Source organism: Selaginella moellendorffii, unplaced genomic scaffold (genome assembly GCF_000143415.4).
Source record: "Selaginella moellendorffii unplaced genomic scaffold, v1.0 SELMOscaffold_110, whole genome shotgun sequence".
In the NCBI taxonomy this organism is placed as follows: domain Eukaryota; kingdom Viridiplantae; phylum Streptophyta; class Lycopodiopsida; order Selaginellales; family Selaginellaceae; genus Selaginella; species Selaginella moellendorffii.
In genome coordinates, this window is record NW_003314371.1 from 298,841 (window position 1) to 317,737 (window position 18,897).

At 46.1% G+C, this 18,897-nt stretch overlaps 3 protein-coding genes and 2 pseudogenes across 3 annotated transcripts; all 5 read right to left on the reverse strand.

Annotated features, from left to right (window-relative positions):
* Nucleotides 1-3,850: 3,850 nt before the first annotated feature.
* Nucleotides 3,851-5,736, reverse strand: LOC112342493 (annotated as a pseudogene).
* Nucleotides 5,737-5,815: 79 nt separating this feature from the next.
* LOC112342511 (probable LRR receptor-like serine/threonine-protein kinase At1g56130) lies at nt 5,816-8,236 on the reverse strand. The gene is made up of 9 exons (XM_024664465.1): nt 7,850-8,236; nt 7,704-7,800; nt 7,540-7,623; nt 7,316-7,495; nt 7,154-7,263; nt 6,885-7,095; nt 6,602-6,830; nt 6,397-6,547; nt 5,816-6,344 (listed from the first exon to the last, which is right to left on the reverse strand). The coding sequence occupies exons 1-9, from the start codon at nt 8,222-8,224 to the stop codon at nt 6,021-6,023; spliced, it is 1,761 nt and encodes a 586-aa protein (XP_024520233.1). The 5' UTR covers nt 8,225-8,236; the 3' UTR covers nt 5,816-6,020.
* Nucleotide 8,237: 1 nt separating this feature from the next.
* On the reverse strand, nt 8,238-11,492 carry LOC9662882 (annotated as a pseudogene).
* Nucleotides 11,493-12,782: 1,290 nt separating this feature from the next.
* LOC112342516 (protein EDS1B-like) lies at nt 12,783-14,587 on the reverse strand. The gene is given in 3 exon segments (XM_024664478.1): nt 12,783-13,195; nt 13,198-14,212; nt 14,267-14,587. Coding segments are annotated over 3 exon segments (1,389 nt in total). The 5' UTR covers nt 14,429-14,587; the 3' UTR covers nt 12,783-12,983.
* Nucleotides 14,588-14,666: 79 nt separating this feature from the next.
* On the reverse strand, nt 14,667-17,509 carry LOC112342512 (probable LRR receptor-like serine/threonine-protein kinase At1g56130). Its single transcript, XM_024664466.1, has 9 exons — nt 16,701-17,509; nt 16,555-16,651; nt 16,391-16,474; nt 16,167-16,346; nt 16,005-16,114; nt 15,736-15,946; nt 15,453-15,681; nt 15,248-15,398; nt 14,667-15,195 (listed from the first exon to the last, which is right to left on the reverse strand). Exons 1-9 carry the CDS (start codon nt 17,073-17,075, stop codon nt 14,872-14,874), a joined length of 1,761 nt encoding a protein of 586 aa, XP_024520234.1. The 5' UTR covers nt 17,076-17,509; the 3' UTR covers nt 14,667-14,871.
* Nucleotides 17,510-18,897: the final 1,388 nt, after the last annotated feature.

Genomic DNA, 18,897 nt, shown 5'->3' on the forward strand with positions numbered 1-18,897 from the left:
TCAACCAAATTCTTTTGCTTCAATAATGAAGTAATAGTTGCATGATCACCTTTTAGTAACATCAAGAACCAAATATGCATGAAATTTTTTGAAACCCCAGACTATTGCTAAACACTCATTCTTTGTCTTAGAGTAGTTCACATTTACTAGTTGTAATGTATGGCTGATCTATGCAATAATACAGTGCTGAACAATGACATTCAGGCTCTCTTGCATCAATAGACCTTTAAGACTGATGTCAGAAGCCTTTATGTGCAAAATAAAAAGTCAAAAGTAGTCAAGATATGCCAAAACCGGAGGAGTTGTCAATAACACTTTGAGATCCATAAATGCCTACTTATAGTCTGTAGATCAAATGAAAGATGACATTAATGATTTCAACAACACTCTCAACAGTGTAATGTAATCAAAAAAATGATCAACAAAACTACTAAGATATTGCACCCTGCCCAAAAAATGTTGCATATCATTTACACAATTTGGAGTAGAGAGCTTTAGAATAACCACAATTTTATCAAGATCAACTTGCAAACCCTCATGAGAAATATGGTACCTAAGATAAGTTGTATCCTTGGATCTAAACACACACTTTAACTACTTCAGCTTTAAACCAATTTTCCAAAATCAATTCAACACTTTACAAACATCATGGATGTGTTCCTCACTTGTCCTCTCTAAGTGGATTAAGATATCATCAATAAAGTTAATAATCACCTTTAACATATTGTAAAGAACCTCGTCCATCATCCACTGGAAAGTTGTTAGAGCATACCAAACAACATCACCAAGAATTCGTACAAATCAAATGATGTACGAAAAGTAGTCTTGGGAATATCATCTTCAGCCATTAATACTTGCCAGTAATAAGAAGCAAATTCTAATTTGGTGAACTAACAACTTCTCCCTAGACAATCCAAAAGATCAGTAGTGTGAAGAAAAGGGTATAAATTCAAGACCATCAATTCGTTTAATAGATGATAGTCAATGCAAAAATGAATACTCCCATTAGGCTTCATCACAAGATGATATTCACACGCCTAAGGACTCCACAACTTTTGAATAACATACTTTTTTAACATTTCCTTAATGTTTACATATAAAATGACCAATGATTAACAAGAACCTTGATTGAGTGAGCATCCTTAGTTGGAATAGGATGACATGTTACAATTTTGGCTCAAGACGATAGGTCAAATTCAAAGAGATTAACATACTCCTTCAGCCGGTCAATTGCTACAACACAAAGACCGTCAAAGGGATCAGAAAAGGGAAGAGAAGAACAAGATAGAAACATAGTAGGAAGTAATTGAGAGATAAAAGTGATAGAAATAAAGGTAAAAGTAGGATGAAAAAGAATAAAAGTGAGAAGAATGAAAGAAATATAAAGAAGTATGAGATAGAAAAGCCTCAAAATCATATTTGGCATAATTGCATTATAACCAATTCATATATAAGATGAAATAGACCTAGTTGTATGTATGAGCAGTCTTGAACTTGAGTTGCAATCATTGTGGGTGGTGCTAAGTCAAACTTTTGACCTCATCTTTAGTATATATGTGTGTATGACCGTTGCTATAAAGAATGAAAACTGCCTCTATTGCATGATGCAAATGTAGATAGCAATGTGTGGCAACAAGCTAAGTAATAAAAGATAAACTCGAGTCTATATCAACTAACATGAAAAGAAGAATAAGAGACCTTTTATTATAAAAAAAGATCTTGGAAAGTAAACATTAGATGAACTGGTGCCGAATGAACCTTTTGAAAATACTCTCGAAAGAAAGATAAAAGGGTCATTGACTTATTCGCACAAAGCCCCTTTATTACTTGTGTAACTCTTCATTTCCCAAAAGCATCTTGATGTTCAAACTTTCCATTACAACAGCACCAACAAGATGTTGTTGATGCTAAGGTCTCCACCCAAGAAATGGAAGTCGTTAATCTAAAAAATGCTAACAATGCCGATAAGTGTGATTAACTTCATCGCATGTATAATAATGGACATTGGAACAGAACCATCTCCCACAGAAAGTGGAGTTGAAGGACATGCAACAAGAAGTGGAAGAAGCAACATTTCATAATGTTGTGCCAAGCGAAGAGCATCATCAAGGGTGGTGGGAGCAAATGCATACACAAGTCTTACAAAATCTTGACAAAGTCCCGGGCACAACATTTTCAATTTGATCCACTCTGACATATTTGGCTTCGCACGAAGCAAGAGGCTTCGGAAACGAACACCAAATTACATCACAGACTCATATGGCTTTTGACAAAGACAATACAATTATTAATATGTCAATTAATAATTATTACAATTATTAATATGTCAAAATGCACATTTGAAAATGTCCGGGAGAATGCTCCAATTCTCATGAGTGGCTGCACTCAAACATTGTACCATTGCAGTGTTGTTCCTTAAAAATATGTGGGAAATTCACATAAATGCTGAATATCATCCCAATAATGATCTGAAGCAATCACTGTGAAATGATTAAACCAATGGTATATATCATCCTAAGGATTCATATGGAAGAACTCCAGCCAGACTCGAGGATTGGCAACAAGAATAGGAAGAGCTATATTATGTGTCATAAATACTACTATCAATTGAGTTTGTGTTCAATTACAACCATATAACATTGAGCAATTGCATTAATTGTTTCTCCAAAGTCAAAGGAAGAGGAGGTTGCTGCTCTGCCATGAAAATGAAAATGAACAAAAAGGAAAAAAACAAAAAAGAAGAAATTGAAAAAAACTATAAAGAAAAGAAAATCTAAGCAATGCAAAAGCTAAATTTATAGTAGAATCCCAAATTTAAGCACTCCTCAAAGACAAATAAAGTTGCCCCTCATTTTCACCAATGTGAGTATATTGTAAGCAACAAAAGGGAACGACTCGAGAAACGATCCGTTGGGGTTCAAATATAGAAAGAAAGGGCCCATGAATAAGAGTGCACCTCCTTTTCCAATCGGTCAAGGGTCTTGGGATACTTGGGGTTAAGTGTCCTTGGGTTTGAATAGTACTGGGTTGGGTGACCTCCCGGGTGGGCTGGGTGACCTCCCGGGAAGTCCAAACTCAGGAGCTTACATTTGGTATCAGAGAGGTCTCGGGTCTGACTCTGTTGGTTGGCTAAGGGAATCACACCACATGTTGATTGACATTTGGCTGGTCCAGTTTGCTCCCGCTGGGCTCGACCCGAGGGGTAGGGTGTCAAGAGAGCGAGGCTCTTGGAAGAGTTGTGGCTCTCAGCTTCCGTTCACGAGGGCGTGAACTTGCAGGGAAGCGTGGTAGATTGTAAGCAACAAAAGGGAACGACTCGAGAGACGATCTGTTAGGGTTCAAATATAGAGGGAAAGGGCTCATGAATAAGAGTGCACCCCCTTTTCCAATCGGTCAAGGGTCTTGGGATACTTGGGGTTAAACGTCCTTGGGTTTGAATAGTACTAGGCTGGGTGACCTCCCGGGAAGTCCAAACTCAGGAGCTTACATATATGAGATTATAGAAAATGTGCATTTTAATTAGCCTGAAAACCCTAACTTATATATAAGAGCGAGTGGTCTGGATTGAAATCAATCTAATGGCTACTAAAATCCCACCATATTAATATTAGTATATAGCATTATAACTATACATTTGGACCTCACAACTTGAATTTTATAATTCCCTTTAAGGAATTTGATAATTTTCTTTGAGGAAATTTATGCTTATAATTACTTTTCATTCAAAGTGGAATGTAATTTGTTGTGTTAATACTATTCCAATTTAATTTTCAATGTAGCAAAATTATAATAATCAAGACAGTGTTTATATATGCTCTCTCTCTCTCTCTCTCTCTCTCTCTCTCTCTCTCTACACATGCAAAACCTTAGTTTTTTTTTCTTTGGTCAACCACCACAAAGAGAGCTCAATGTCTTTGGCCAAGTCTTTGATATGTTCAGCACGTAATTCTAAGGTTCCTTCTTCTTCAACCCTGGCAAATAGCACCGAGTCTTGAGTCAAGGCTGGCAGAGAGCTCCCATCAATGTTTCGGCCTCCTGTAATTTGGTTGTGCCTATACCATTCTTCCAGTACCTTGTAACGCTTCGGCCTTGCACTCAAGTAGCTCCTCCCAGTGTCGTCTCTCTTCCCAAGTCGTTAGTAATTGGCAATGTCCAAAGGCTCAACCAAGAGCCTAAAAGTGTGCCCAGAATTAACCCATTTGTTCTGCGCCTTGAACGTCAGAGGAAGCAAACCATTTGAGTACATGTCTATGGTTTCATCCCAAAAGTTTGTCTCCACCATGCGGTTCAAGTTGGCTTCCAAAGCCATATCGTCATTATACAGCTTGAAGTGCTTCATCTTTTTCTCACACTGCCTCTTGAACCATTCCAGCTTTGCCATTGCATGTAGCACCTTGGCAAACTCGCTGTGCCTGTTAGCTGCATTGGCCTCCACCATTTCCCTGGTTTTCCTGTCCTGGAAAAGCACCAACCTGTTCTGAACATCCTAGAAGACAACCAAACGTCATAAAGCCCCGTTGGGCGACTAGGAAATGCTGTTACTTTGATGCCGAGGCCCAACGCGTGAAGCTGGAGAGCAATCTCCAACTCAAACACCGATTGTGTTTCCTCCACTGCCATTTGCGCAAACTCTCCACCTAGTTTACCCATTATGTCCGGCAGCGTCTGTAGGATTTGCATGTAGTGCCATAGCGTGTGCTCCAAGATGTGTGCGGCAGGCTTGGACGAAACCCCGTGATCCTTTTCCTGGAGTGTCAAGTGCAGCATCTGCAACACTGTGACGGGCTTGTCGATCATAGAAGCACCACTGGTGCAGAAGAGGTAAGCTCCAAAAGGCCTGTAGGGGCTCACTTTGCAAATGCTCCGGAGCAAAGTGTTAGCGAATCCGGTGTAGACCGCACTCGCGACCTGTGCAGATGCCTTGACAACAGTATTCACCAAGCTGGCCGATGCTTCTCCAATTGCAGCAGCAGTAGTAATCGCCTCTTCCTTGGCACCACCGTGTTTGATACGAGCACTAGTAGCGCTTGCTCTCGAGTTCCAGAAGGGGAGGAGCGCTCGGAGAGACTTTGAGATGGATTTGAGAGGAGCGAGGAGCATTCTGGGGACGATGTCGTGCCTGCAAACAACGTGTACGAAGTGATCGTCCCAGCCTTGACTCTGCGCAAGCTCGCTCAGCTTCACGTCGCCCACAAATGGCATCCCAAACGTGACGCACACAAATCTCAGCTTCTGGAGCTTGATCGCGGTGGCGGTGCGACTGAGATAAAGAAGCCACAGCGTGGCCAGGGCCGCAATGGCGCCTCCGAGTGAGTGGCCTGTGAAGATAATTATGTTTTGACTGTCTTCCAACTTCTCAATCTGCAAATGCGGACCTCGATCCTGAAGGGGAGAAAGAAAGAAGTAAGAACTTACGGTGTTCGTGAGTTTGCCATCTCTCCAGATTTCAGCAAATCTTCTTGTGAAGCCTCTGTGAGCCAGGGATTCAAAGAACAAGTCACTGGAACTGTTGCAGCCCCAATGCGCTGGTGCCTGCAGGCCTTCCCAGAGTGGTGAAAGCCTATAGTCGGAATCCATCACCACATCCTCTAGAACTGCGGTGCCTGGGAATGAGATCCACACCGTTTCTTCCTCAGCGTCATGGTAAAACCGTTCGCTTGTCAGCAATCCTGTAAGCCCTGGCCGAGCAGTCGAGCGACTTGAGGACAAGCTCCCCGTTCACCAGGAGCTCCGCATTCTTTGTTTAGGATTAGGATTAGCATCTGGGCTCAGGATTAGCATCTAGGCTTACATCCAAAAAGAGCACAAGTACTCATCGAAAAAATCCAAGTCTTTCTTGACTTAGTCTTTAAACACAATTCACTTGGACATATGATCAATCTTTGCCGAGATTCGCCACTTTTGATTTTGCTGCGAAATCTTCGACAGCGTGGCTCCCAGAGTCCTTCCACACTTTTTCCGCCACTGACAAAAGTGCGAGACACCAGGTTTCAGGCTTCGAGAAAGGTGGCAGACTTTGACTAGCGTGCGCTCGTAGCAGTCAAGGGAGAAGCTGCGTAAGAAGAGCCGGTTTGTGACGTCGTCGTTGTCGTCGTCGTCGTCCAACCATGGTGGCGAATCTGTCCAAAGTAGTTGGGAGTGTCTACCGTGGTGAGCGGCTCTAGCTCGAGGTAACCCATGAGCATCGCAACCACGGCACTCATCGTTGGCCGGCTCCCTTCAAATTCTCGGCTACACAGCAATGCGACGTGCGTGGCTCGGTGAGCCTCTTCTGCGATGTAAAACTTTTCCAGTCTAGGATCGATTAATTCTTCGAGCTTTCCAGCACCAAAGAGGCTCCAAGCCTGCCACCAGAGGAAACAAGTAAGAAACACCAAGCTTGAGATCATGTTTTACCCATTGCGCAAGGATTTCTTCTTCCACAGGAAGTGTGTCATCCATGCACTTCCTGCCGCTGATGATCTCGAGAACAAGAACTCCAAAGCTGAAAACATCGGCCTTGGAAGATAGTCGCCCTCGAAGAACGTACTCGGGTGCCATGTATCCACTATTACACACTGGTGAGTTCCAGAATAACAAGCGAGAAAGGAGAAACGCTTACACTGTCCCGGCCAGTCTCGTGGTTGTGTTTTCTCTGTCCACTCCCGCCAGCTTGGAGATTCCAAAGTCGGAGATCTTCGGCTGGAGCATTTTGTCAAGGAGGATGTTGCTGGCCTTGATGTCCCGGTGTATAACCTGTTCGTGTGATTCCTCGTGGAGATAAGCGAGGCCTTTCGCCACTCCCACGATAATCTGGAAGCGAGCTGGCCAATCTAAGAGTAAACTCTTTCCTGGCAATGACTACCTAGTTACAATGAGCTTAAAGGAAAGATGGATTCACTTACCGAACAGTGTTTGATCGAGGCTCCCTTTCTCGAGAAACTCGTAGACGATAAGCCGATGATTCCCCTCGCAACAGTATCCCTCGAGCATCACAAGATTTTTGTGACGAATGCCGGTGATAATATCGATCTCATTCACAAACTCCCTCTTTCCTTGCTGAGACTCCACCGAAAGCCTCTTCACAGCAAACACGGTTCCATCGCCAAAGAAAGCCTACACACACGAGCTGACAAGTTTAGAAGTTGGCAAAGTTTATATTTTCTGTGCTTGCCTTGTACACGGTGCCAAATCCGCCTTGTCCGAGTTTGTTTCGGTCGCTAAAGTCTTCGGTGGCCTCACACAAATCCCGGTAAGAAAACGCAATGGGTCCTCTCGAACTCCCTGAAAACACAAAGCTTCAACAAAGCGAGAAGAAGAGGAGGAAATGTCCTACTTTGCAGTTCTGAAGAAGGAACTCGAGGCAACCCTCCTCGTCGTCGTCGTCGTCGTCGTCGTCGTCGGGACCTTCTGCGCTTGACGAGCAGAAGTCCGGCAACTCCCAGGATCAAAAACACTGGCACCACAACACCAGCCACAATGGCTGCTGTGTTGCCTGATCCGCCACTGCCACCGCCTGAAAGAACGAATTCTCTTCTAGCTCAAAGCTTTGATTTGTACCTGGAGTGCTAGCAGGAGTTGGAGGGGGAACCACTGGAGGTGGAGCTGGAGCGGAGGCATTTGGACCCAATATTCCTAGCGTCCCTGGATAAACAATGATGGAAGAACTTTGACATTGGAAAGAAACAAGGAAAAACTTTGAGGCAAGAAACCAAGAAGCAAACCCGATGGCAAGTCTCTCGTAAAATTGCTATTCTCGAACCGCATGTTGCATCTTTCTGCTGTGGAATTGCTCCAGAAACGGGCACCAATTGGAAATCTCTGAGTGAAACTCAATGAATCCATCGTCTAGAAGTTGTTCGAAACTTACAGCTCGGGCATTGGCATACGCCTGCTGGATGCAAGATGAGCAGCTGGGCTGGTCCGACATGTTGTAGCAAGCCGTGTGCGCGTAGGCGATGTTGGGAAACGCACCATATCCGAGAGAAGTTGCAAATCCATTGGAGGGATTGAACCCCTGGAGGAATTCGAAGACCGTGTCGAGATTTCGCTGGAATGGGCTGCCTTCGCTGGTGTTGCCGGTGTTGTAGTAGAGAACGTTTGGTAGTTGACCTGGATCCGTGACGTCCACTGGTCGCTGCTGCTGTGCTGCGAGAGGCCGTGTGCCAAAACAAAGAATGAGAAGAAGAACCCACCACAAGCAGCTCATCTCTAATCCTATATTTCCCTCCCGACCATAGATCATACATCTAGTTTTGTCAGGATTTCATCTTATATGATTTTTACCCTCGCTTGCTCGGTTTAGTTAATAGGAAGCAGTGATCGAGCAGAAGCTGTTCTGTTTTGTGAAGATAGGAAACTGAGAGAGGCACGGCTTTGATCCAGCTATATGCAATATTAAGCCTCTTCAATGAACCGAGGCCTCCAAAAGCATCCGGCAGTTGAACAAGAGCACATCCTTCGAGATCCAGCTTCAACAGATTTTTCAGGTTCTCAAAGCCTTGAGGGAGCATGCTGAATTCCTTACAGTTCTTGAGGATCAGCTCCTCCAAGCTCACCAGCTTGCCAAATCAGGTGAGAGCTCTGTCAACTGCGAGCACTCCGCCTTGTCGAGGTTAACAAGGCTCCTCACCTCACCAAAACCTTGATTTAACTTCACGATACCACATTGAAATATGTGGAGAGACTTGAAGTGAGACAGCCCAGCAAACGACGTCGGCAATGAGCTAAGGCTCATGCAGAACGAGATATCCAGATTCTCGAGCTTTTTTATGTTGCCAAATGCCCCAGGGAGACTAGAAACCGATCCAGCCAGATCAAAGGTTGCCAATAGAGTCAGGGAGCTCCTGAATTCTGGAACACCACCTTAAAGATAGCCTTCTGATCCTGGAGTGGCTGGGAAAGTCTGGTAGCAGAGTCAAGCTTTTGCATCCGGTAAGGTTGAGCATCTCAAGCTTTTCAGTCAAGTTGGCAAGTCGTGTTAGAGCGGAACAAAATCTCAACGAGATACTTCTGATATCTTTACATAGCTCCACTTGTTTGATGGTTGTCAAGCTTTTGCATTTATCCAACACCAACTCCACCAATTTGTCCATTACCACCTGAAAAATGGTCTTATGAATGGTGATTTAACCTTTTGCGACTTGTTACTGTGCTCGTCATGGTCATCCCAAAGCCTGTTGATGTTGCTTCCAGAAAGGTCCAAGAAGCTGATATTGTCTTCGAGGCGGGGGATGAATGACGAAGGCAGTACATCCAAAGTCATGCCTCTCCAACTCAAATAATTTAGATATGGCATCTGCTTAAAGTCCCCGTCGATCTGACAAGACCCCTGGTTAAGAAGGCAAGACCGTTGAGCACGTTGAAGCAACGTGTGTCTCGTCTTGAGACTTTGCTGCCAAACAAGGTCAGTGTTCTGATCTTTGGAGTCCCCTGGAAAAGAAACACAGAGCTGAGTCAACGTCTCATAACTTACCATGCTTCTGGTCAAGAGTTTTCAGCAGTTCCAGATCCGGCTCCTCTCTCCAATGCTTTGGGATTCCCTGTTCACTTCCTCGCGGGCCATGTCGCGTATGAGATCGTGATACGGCATCAACTTCAAGCTTTCCAGCCGCAGTAAGTGCTTGTCCAACAAGACTTTGATATCATGGTTCATCATGCTCTCCTCTGACGCATGGCTTCCCAGATCCAGAAAACACTTGCCCTGCTCACCTCTCCAAAGAAGCAGCAAATGTGGAGAAAGATTTCCCTCTCTCTTTGATGCAGCGGCTCCAGGCTGATGCGCAACTTGTCCACAACTTCTGGATAGGAGCTTAACTTGCTCTTGGCGCCTCTCCAGTCGCGCTCATCGCTTTTCCCTTGGAGCTTCAAACCAGCCACTTCGAGCACCAGGGGTACGCCCTTGCATTCGCCCACAATCTCTTTCACCAGGCTTCGATCCAGTCCGGCGTCCGGTTTGGCATGCTGCTTGAAAAGCATCCTCGCATCCTCGTGCTTTAGTTGACCCACTTCATGGATGAAGGTGAGGCTCCTGAGGGTGTCTCTGTCTCGGCTGGTTACAATCACGCGGCTGGAACGTCCCAGAGGAGGGAGCAGCTTCAGGAGCTGGGCGTGGCTTTCCACATCGTCAAGCACCAGCATGACGTTGACGCTGGACAGGTGCTTTTGCTGGAACAAATAATGTCGAGCTTTGGACTCGCTGAGTTCCACCTTTGAGATGTCTTTGACAATCCTGACAAAGAGGGCATTGGTGCCGTGGCCCTTAACCTCCTACCGGACCCTCACGAAACAAGATGCCTCAAAATTCCCTTGAATCCTGTTGAAAACCTCCTTGGCAAGTCTCGTCTTCCCAATTGCGCCTTGCCCAGTGATACCAACGCTTGTCACCATCTGCCCGCTCTTTCTAAACCTGGACAGAATGCCCGCCACTCGGCCTTCACTATCGACGTACCCATTTTCACTTGGATCATCATCTTCTCCACCGGCTGCATTCAAAAGCAACTGAAATATGTCTTTGGCAATCTTTGCAGTTGTAACACTCGTCTGTCTGCACACCAGACAACATGTAAGTCTTAAAAAACTCTGTATGATAAAACTTAACTCATTGAGATCCACTCCTGAGATCATCGAGACCGTTGTGAATGCCGCTATCCACTCTTGAACCTCTTCCGCAGTGGCACGACCTTTGGCTGTCAGTGCTGCAAACGAATCTCTATAACCATGTCGGACGACCCCAGGATTGACTCCATGAAAGACAGGATAAATGATTTTGCAATCCGGCTGCATCTCCATGGCTTTGACAGCCTCAAGAACTTCTATGTTGCACCACGTTGATTCTTCAAACTTGGGAGAGAAAACAATGACATAGATGTTGGCAACCCTCTGTGCCCTGAGTAATTGACTGGGGATTCCTTGTCCTGGTTGCAGTTCTTCCTTGTCAAAGAAACAGTGCACTTGTTGCCTCTTGAGCTCCTGATTCAGGGAATCAACAAATGATACCTTTGTATCTGGCCCTCTGTGTGATATGAAGACTTCATACTTATTTCTGCCATAGAAACATGTGACTGCAAAGATCAGATTTGAACCATTGGGTGCTCGGGAAGTATTATCAGGCCACCAAGTTAGAAGAGCAAAGGTGAGGCCCTGGGCCACAAAGCTGGCAGCGCTTGCCGCGATTGAGATCTCTGGCCGCTCCAACACGGCTCTTGGAGCGAGAAAGGGAGGAGGGAGTGCGGCTGGAGAAAGGGCCTCAGGGTGACTCGGGCGGGGACATGGAGGAACGTGAGCATGGGAATGGAGGACACGAGAAGACCCCCACAACAAACTTTTTCCTGGCCACCACAACACTGCCAAAACAGAATCTTCAGTTCAATTCAATTCAACTATAAATTGATGGTACCTTCTTTATGCACATAGGTCTAATCACTAGTACCTTTATCGAAGCTTAGAACCAATAGTGGTTCACTAGAGGACAACTGACACCTCTGGGCAATCCAATTGGCTAGCATGTTCATGCTTATCTATGCTGATGACATACTGCACGGAGGAACTTTAATTACAAATCTGCAGCGAATCTGACCTCAACATCAACCTGAACAAAACGTGGATAATGATCTTTGGGCTAGACCAGAACCAGAAAGTCTTCTACCAATCCTGCATGTGGAGGAATACAAATATTCCAGCTACGTGACTCATTGGGGGGCAGGTGGTGTAGTGGAGCAGAGGAAAGCAGCTGAACGAGCATACTATAAGCTATTATCAGATTCCGGGAGGGCTGACTTGCACAGACGGGAAATCAACACAGTCTTTTATCTCATGAAGGTCACCACAGTTGTGTTGTATGGTGCAGAGATGTGGGGACTCTGACTCGGCATGAAACAATGGCAATTGAGGCTCTATTCCGAGAAAACTTATGCAATCATGGTCATGGAGTTGGGCTTGTTACTGTTAGAGATCCTCATCTGGCACCATTGTATATGTTCAGAAAAGTAGATTCTCAACTTGCAGATGCGGCAATCAACAACTCAAAAGCTCTTGACCAACAAAGGATGGTGGCACAACATGGAGTGGACCAAAAGATTTGGCTTCAACCTGGAGATCCTCACAGCAGTCTATCAAGAGGACTAGAGTTGTGGACACAGATAGCTCTTGTCACACAATTGAGGAAAAAGGCAAAGTACAATATTTAACAAAACTCAGTTAACTCCATGGAAATCTTTAGCCCCACTTTGTATAATAAGATCAACATGGAAAAGAAGAACGTTAGCAAGATAACACATATGGAGTCACCACCTACTCATGGAACTCAGATGCAGAGTTCAACCACCAAGTCCACGGGACTGATGGATTTACTGGCTGATAAGGGGTAACTGTCAAAAGGTTCTTTAACCACATCTTAGTGAATAAACATGCTAATGTTTGCTCTGAACACATGGGGGTGGGGTGAGATGAGATGATATGTGTCATATGCAATATGATGACTAATATTGACATTTAACCTTTTGTAGTGGAAATTTGATGGGCCTCTTGAATTTTATAATTCCTTTTAAAGAATTTGATAATTTTCTTTGAGGAAACATTTACTTTTTCAAATCGTCATTCAAAGTGGAATGTAATATTTATTGTGTTAATACTATTCCAATTTAATTTTCAATGTAACAAAATTATAATAATCAAAACAGTGTTTGCTAATTGAGTAGCATATACTACATAATAGTTATATGACATGCAAAATCCTAGTTTTTATTTTCTTTGGTCAACCACCACAAAGAGAGCTCAATGTCTTTGGCCAAGTCTTTGATATGTTCAGCACGTAATTCTAAGGTTCCTTCTTCTTCAACCCTGGCAAATAGCACCGAGTCTTGAGTCAAGGCTGGCAGAGAGCTCCCATCAATGTTTCGGCCTCCTGTAATTTGGTTGTGCCTATACCATTCTTCCAGTACCTTGTAACGCTTCGGCCTTGCACTCAAGTAGCTCCTCCCAGTGTCGTCTCTCTTCCCAAGTCGTTAGTAATTGGCAATGTCCAAAGGCTCAACCAAGAGCCTAAAAGTGTGCCCAGAATTAACCCATTTGTTCTGCGCCTTGAACGTCAGAGGAAGCAAACCATTTGAGTACATGTCTATGGTTTCATCCCAAAAGTTTGTCTCCACCATGCGGTTCAAGTTGGCTTCCAAAGCCATATCGTCATTATACAGCTTGAAGTGCTTCATCTTTTTCTCACACTGCCTCTTGAACCATTCCAGCTTTGCCATTGCATGTAGCACCTTGGCAAACTCGCTGTGCCTGTTAGCTGCATTGGCCTCCACCATTTCCCTGGTTTTCCTGTCCTGGAAAAGCACCAACCTGTTCTGAACATCCTAGAAGACAACCAAACGTCATAAAGCCCCGTTGGGCGACTAGGAAATGCTGTTACTTTGATGCCGAGGCCCAACGCGTGAAGCTGGAGAGCAATCTCCAACTCAAACACCGATTGTGTTTCCTCCACTGCCATTTGCGCAAACTCTCCACCTAGTTTACCCATTATGTCCGGCAGCGTCTGTAGGATTTGCATGTAGTGCCATAGCGTGTGCTCCAAGATGTGTGCGGCAGGCTTGGACGAAACCCCGTGATCCTTTTCCTGGAGTGTCAAGTGCAGCATCTGCAACACTGTGACGGGCTTGTCGATCATAGAAGCACCACTGGTGCTGCAGAAGAGGTAAGCTCCAAAAGGCCTGTAGGGGCTCACTTTGCAAATGCTCCGGAGCAAAGTGTTAGCGAATCCGGTGTAGACCGCACTCGCGACCTGTGCAGATGCCTTGACAACAGTATTCACCAAGCTGGCCGATGCTTCTCCAATTGCAGCAGCAGTAGTAATCGCCTCTTCCTTGGCACCACCGTGTTTGATACGAGCACTAGTAGCGCTTGCTCTCGAGTTCCAGAAGGGGAGGAGCGCTCGGAGAGACTTTGAGATGGATTTGAGAGGAGCAAGGAGCATTCTGGGGACGATGTCGTGCCTGCAAACAACGTGTACGAAGTGATCGTCCCAGCCTTGACTCTGCGCAAGCTCGCTCAGCTTCACGTCGCCCACAAATGGCATCCCAAACGTGACGCACACAAATCTCAGCTTCTGGAGCTTGATCGCGGTGGCGGTGCGACTGAGATAAAGAAGCCACAGCGTGGCCAGGGCCGCAATGGCGCCTCCGAGTGAGTGGCCTGTGAAGATAATTATGTTTTGACTGTCTTCCAACTTCTCAATCTGCAAATGCGGACCTCGATCCTGAAGGGGAGAAAGAAAGAAGTAAGAACTTACGGTGTTCGTGAGTTTGCCATCTCTCCAGATTTCAGCAAATCTTCTTGTGAAGCCTCTGTGAGCCAGGGATTCAAAGAACAAGTCACTGGAACTGTTGCAGCCCCAATGCGCTGGTGCCTGCAGGCCTTCCCAGAGTGGTGAAAGCCTATAGTCGGAATCCATCACCACATCCTCTAGAACTGCGGTGCCTGGGAATGAGATCCACACCGTTTCTTCCTCAGCGTCATGGTAAAACCGTTCGCTTGTCAGCAATCCTGTAAGCCCTGGCCGAGCAGTCGAGCGACTTGAGGACAAGCTCCCCGTTCACCAGGAGCTCCGCATTCTTTGTTTAGGATTAGGATTAGCATCTGGGCTCAGGATTAGCATCTAGGCTTACATCCAAAAAGAGCACAAGTACTCATCGAAAAAATCCAAGTCTTTCTTGACTTAGTCTTTAAACACAATTCACTTGGACATATGATCAATCTTTGCCGAGATTCGCCACTTTTGATTTTGCTGCGAAATCTTCGACAGCGTGGCTCCCAGAGTCCTTCCACACTTTTTCCGCCACTGACAAAAGTGCGAGACACCAGGTTTCAGGCTTCGAGAAAGGTGGCAGACTTTGACTAGCGTGCGCTCGTAGCAGTCAAGGGAGAAGCTGCGTAAGAAGAGCCGGTTTGTGACGTCGTCGTTGTCGTCGTCGTCGTCCAACCATGGTGGCGAATCTGTCCAAAGTAGTTGGGAGTGTCTACCGTGGTGAGCGGCTCTAGCTCGAGGTAACCCATGAGCATCGCAACCACGGCACTCATCGTTGGCCGGCTCCCTTCAAATTCTCGGCTACACAGCAATGCGACGTGCGTGGCTCGGTGAGCCTCTTCTGCGATGTAAAACTTTTCCAGTCTAGGATCGATTAATTCTTCGAGCTTTCCAGCACCAAAGAGGCTCCAAGCCTGCCACCAGAGGAAACAAGTAAGAAACACCAAGCTTGAGATCATGTTTTACCCATTGCGCAAGGATTTCTTCTTCCACAGGAAGTGTGTCATCCATGCACTTCCTGCCGCTGATGATCTCGAGAACAAGAACTCCAAAGCTGAAAACATCGGCCTTGGAAGATAGTCGCCCTCGAAGAACGTACTCGGGTGCCATGTATCCACTATTACACACTGGTGAGTTCCAGAATAACAAGCGAGAAAGGAGAAACGCTTACACTGTCCCGGCCAGTCTCGTGGTTGTGTTTTCTCTGTCCACTCCCGCCAGCTTGGAGATTCCAAAGTCGGAGATCTTCGGCTGGAGCATTTTGTCAAGGAGGATGTTGCTGGCCTTGATGTCCCGGTGTATAACCTGTTCGTGTGATTCCTCGTGGAGATAAGCGAGGCCTTTCGCCACTCCCACGATAATCTGGAAGCGAGCTGGCCAATCTAAGAGTAAACTCTTTCCTGGCAATGACTACCTAGTTACAATGAGCTTAAAGGAAAGATGGATTCACTTACCGAACAGTGTTTGATCGAGGCTCCCTTTCTCGAGAAACTCGTAGACGATAAGCCGATGATTCCCCTCGCAACAGTATCCCTCGAGCATCACAAGATTTTTGTGACGAATGCCGGTGATAATATCGATCTCATTCACAAACTCCCTCTTTCCTTGCTGAGACTCCACCGAAAGCCTCTTCACAGCAAACACGGTTCCATCGCCAAAGAAAGCCTACACACACGAGCTGACAAGTTTAGAAGTTGGCAAAGTTTATATTTTCTGTGCTTGCCTTGTACACGGTGCCAAATCCGCCTTGTCCGAGTTTGTTTCGGTCGCTAAAGTCTTCGGTGGCCTCACACAAATCCCGGTAAGAAAACGCAATGGGTCCTCTCGAACTCCCTGAAAACACAAAGCTTCAACAAAGCGAGAAGAAGAGGAGGAAATGTCCTACTTTGCAGTTCTGAAGAAGGAACTCGAGGCAACCCTCCTCGTCGTCGTCGTCGTCGTCGTCGTCGTCGGGACCTTCTGCGCTTGACGAGCAGAAGTCCGGCAACTCCCAGGATCAAAAACACTGGCACCACAACACCAGCCACAATGGCTGCTGTGTTGCCTGATCCGCCACTGCCACCGCCTGAAAGAACGAATTCTCTTCTAGCTCAAAGCTTTGATTTGTACCTGGAGTGCTAGCAGGAGTTGGAGGGGGAACCACTGGAGGTGGAGCTGGAGCGGAGGCATTTGGACCCAATATTCCTAGCGTCCCTGGATAAACAATGATGGAAGAACTTTGACATTGGAAAGAAACAAGGAAAAACTTTGAGGCAAGAAACCAAGAAGCAAACCCGATGGCAAGTCTCTCGTAAAATTGCTATTCTCGAACCGCATGTTGCATCTTTGTGCTGTGGAATTCCTCCAGAAACGGGCACCAATTGGAAATCTCTGAGTGAAACTCAATGAATCCATCGTCTAGAAGTTGATCGAAACTTACAGTTCGGACATTGGCATACGTCTGCTGGATGCAAGATGAGCAGCTGGGCTGGTCCGACATGTTGTAGCAAGCCGTGTGCGCGTAGGCGATGTTGGGAAACGCACCATATCCGAGAGAAGTTGCAAATCCATTGGAGGGATTGAACCCCTGGAGGAATTCGAAGACTGTGTCGAGATTTCGCTGGAATGGGCTGCCTTCGCTGGTGTTGGCGGTGTTGTAGTAGAGAACGTTTGGTAGTTGACCTGGATCCGTGACGTCCACTGGTCGCTGCTGCTGTGCTGCGAGAGGCCGTGTGCCAAAACAAAGAATGAGAAGAAGAACCCACCACAAGCAGCTCATCTCTAATCCTATATTTCCCTCCCGGCCATAGATCATACATCTAGTTTTGTCAGGATTTCATCTTATATGATTTTTACCCTCGCTTGCTCGTAAAGTGCGTTTAACAGTTCCATGTCATGTCCATTGTCTCGATCGAGATTAGAGCTTCTCCTTCGCGAATTATCAGCTGGGGGACCCGAGGTCGAGGTAGCCGAGCAACATCGCCAAAACGTCGCCCATTGCCGGTCGAAGCTCTCCAGTCTTGGGTGCAAAGCAAAGCAACGTGAAGCGTTCTGTGGACTTCCTCGGCGACATAGTCATTCCCGACTCTCTCATCGACGCACTCGTCCAATCTCCCAGCCTCGCTCAAGTTCCAAGCCTACACCACAGTGTCACCGTTAAGTTTGTATGGAAGTTATCGATACAATGCCAAACTTTCGAGCGGCACCAGCAGTTCTTCCTTGTCCGGGCGTGTTATGTCCACGCGAGCACGACTCCAAAGTTGAACAGTCGGCCTTGGACCCACCAATCAGACAAACTTAACACGCACAGAACTTAAAAACTTAAAGGTGCCAGCCACGTTTGCGCTCTTGAAACCTTTCTCGAAGTCAAAGAGCTTGGAGATCCCAAAGTCTGCGATTTTGGGCTCCAAAGTGCTGGTCAAGAGGATGTTGCTGGCTTTGATGTCTGATTCGAGAAGATCGCCACAAATAAAAAGGGAGAGAAGAGAACGAACAAAGAAAACCAAGAACACGCAAGAACACAAGCAGCGACACGAATCCGATCGAAAGGCGACCGCCGTGTAGATATGCAAGGCCACTGGTGGGCAATCTGGAAGAGAGAAGGACCGCTTCTTTGGTTCCTATCATGATCAAATATGAAAGTGAAAAAGGATGAACAACTTACCAGGCTCCCTTGCTCCAAAAATTCATAGACAAGAAACCTGTCGTCCCCTATCCTTTGAGCCTCACAAGGTTCTTATGCTGGACGCTGGAGCTCATTCACAAACTCCTTATCTCCTTGTAGCGAGAGCTTCTTTACTGCCATCGGCCTACAAAAAAAGCTACATGAAACCAATTTTAGCTTTCCACCTTGCTTTCCTTCACTTTTGATCTCCTATTCCCTTGCTAACAAGAACACCCCAAGAACAGCACAAACAAAACAAAGCACGGCTCCTCCCACCACAGCACCAGGTATAACGCCCTTTCTCCTCCCAGCTGGAGCTAGAGCTGGATTTAGAGATGAAATGTTTGGACCCGGAGTACAAGGAGGAGAGTTATTACTCAAACTTTTATGGTTTTACCAGGAACGATCGCAAAGCTGAAAGGATCGTATCTCATGCGACCTTTGAAAGGTCTGGTTGATCCAAATGATACCACCAGTGGCATATCAAAGAAGGATGTTCATGTAGGCGTCCTGGATGCACTGTCCACAGCTCGGCTGGTCGGACATGTTGTAGCAAACACTGTGTGCGTAGACAGGGTTTGGGAAGCCGCCATAGCCAAGGCTTGCTGCATAGCCGTCTGGCGGATTGTGCTTGTAGAGGAACTCCAGGACGGCCACCACATTTCGCTGGTAAGTGCTGTTCGCGCTGGTGTTTGTTGGGAAGTAGTATACCAGATTTGGCTCTGTGTCTGGGTTTGGATCGTCTGGTGAGCTAACGAGCGGCCAGCGACACATGCCAAGATCAGCCACAGCATCCTACATTCTGCGGCTGGAACTAGAACTCTACATTTCGTTTTTCAACTCTTGCATTTTTTTCTCACTGCGAGAGTTCCATCTCAACTTCGGGCAATCAAAATGTCAGGAGGAGAAAAAGTCAATGAGCACGATTGCTCAAGCTTTCAACGCTGGCAAAGAATGAATTGCAGCTCTAGTG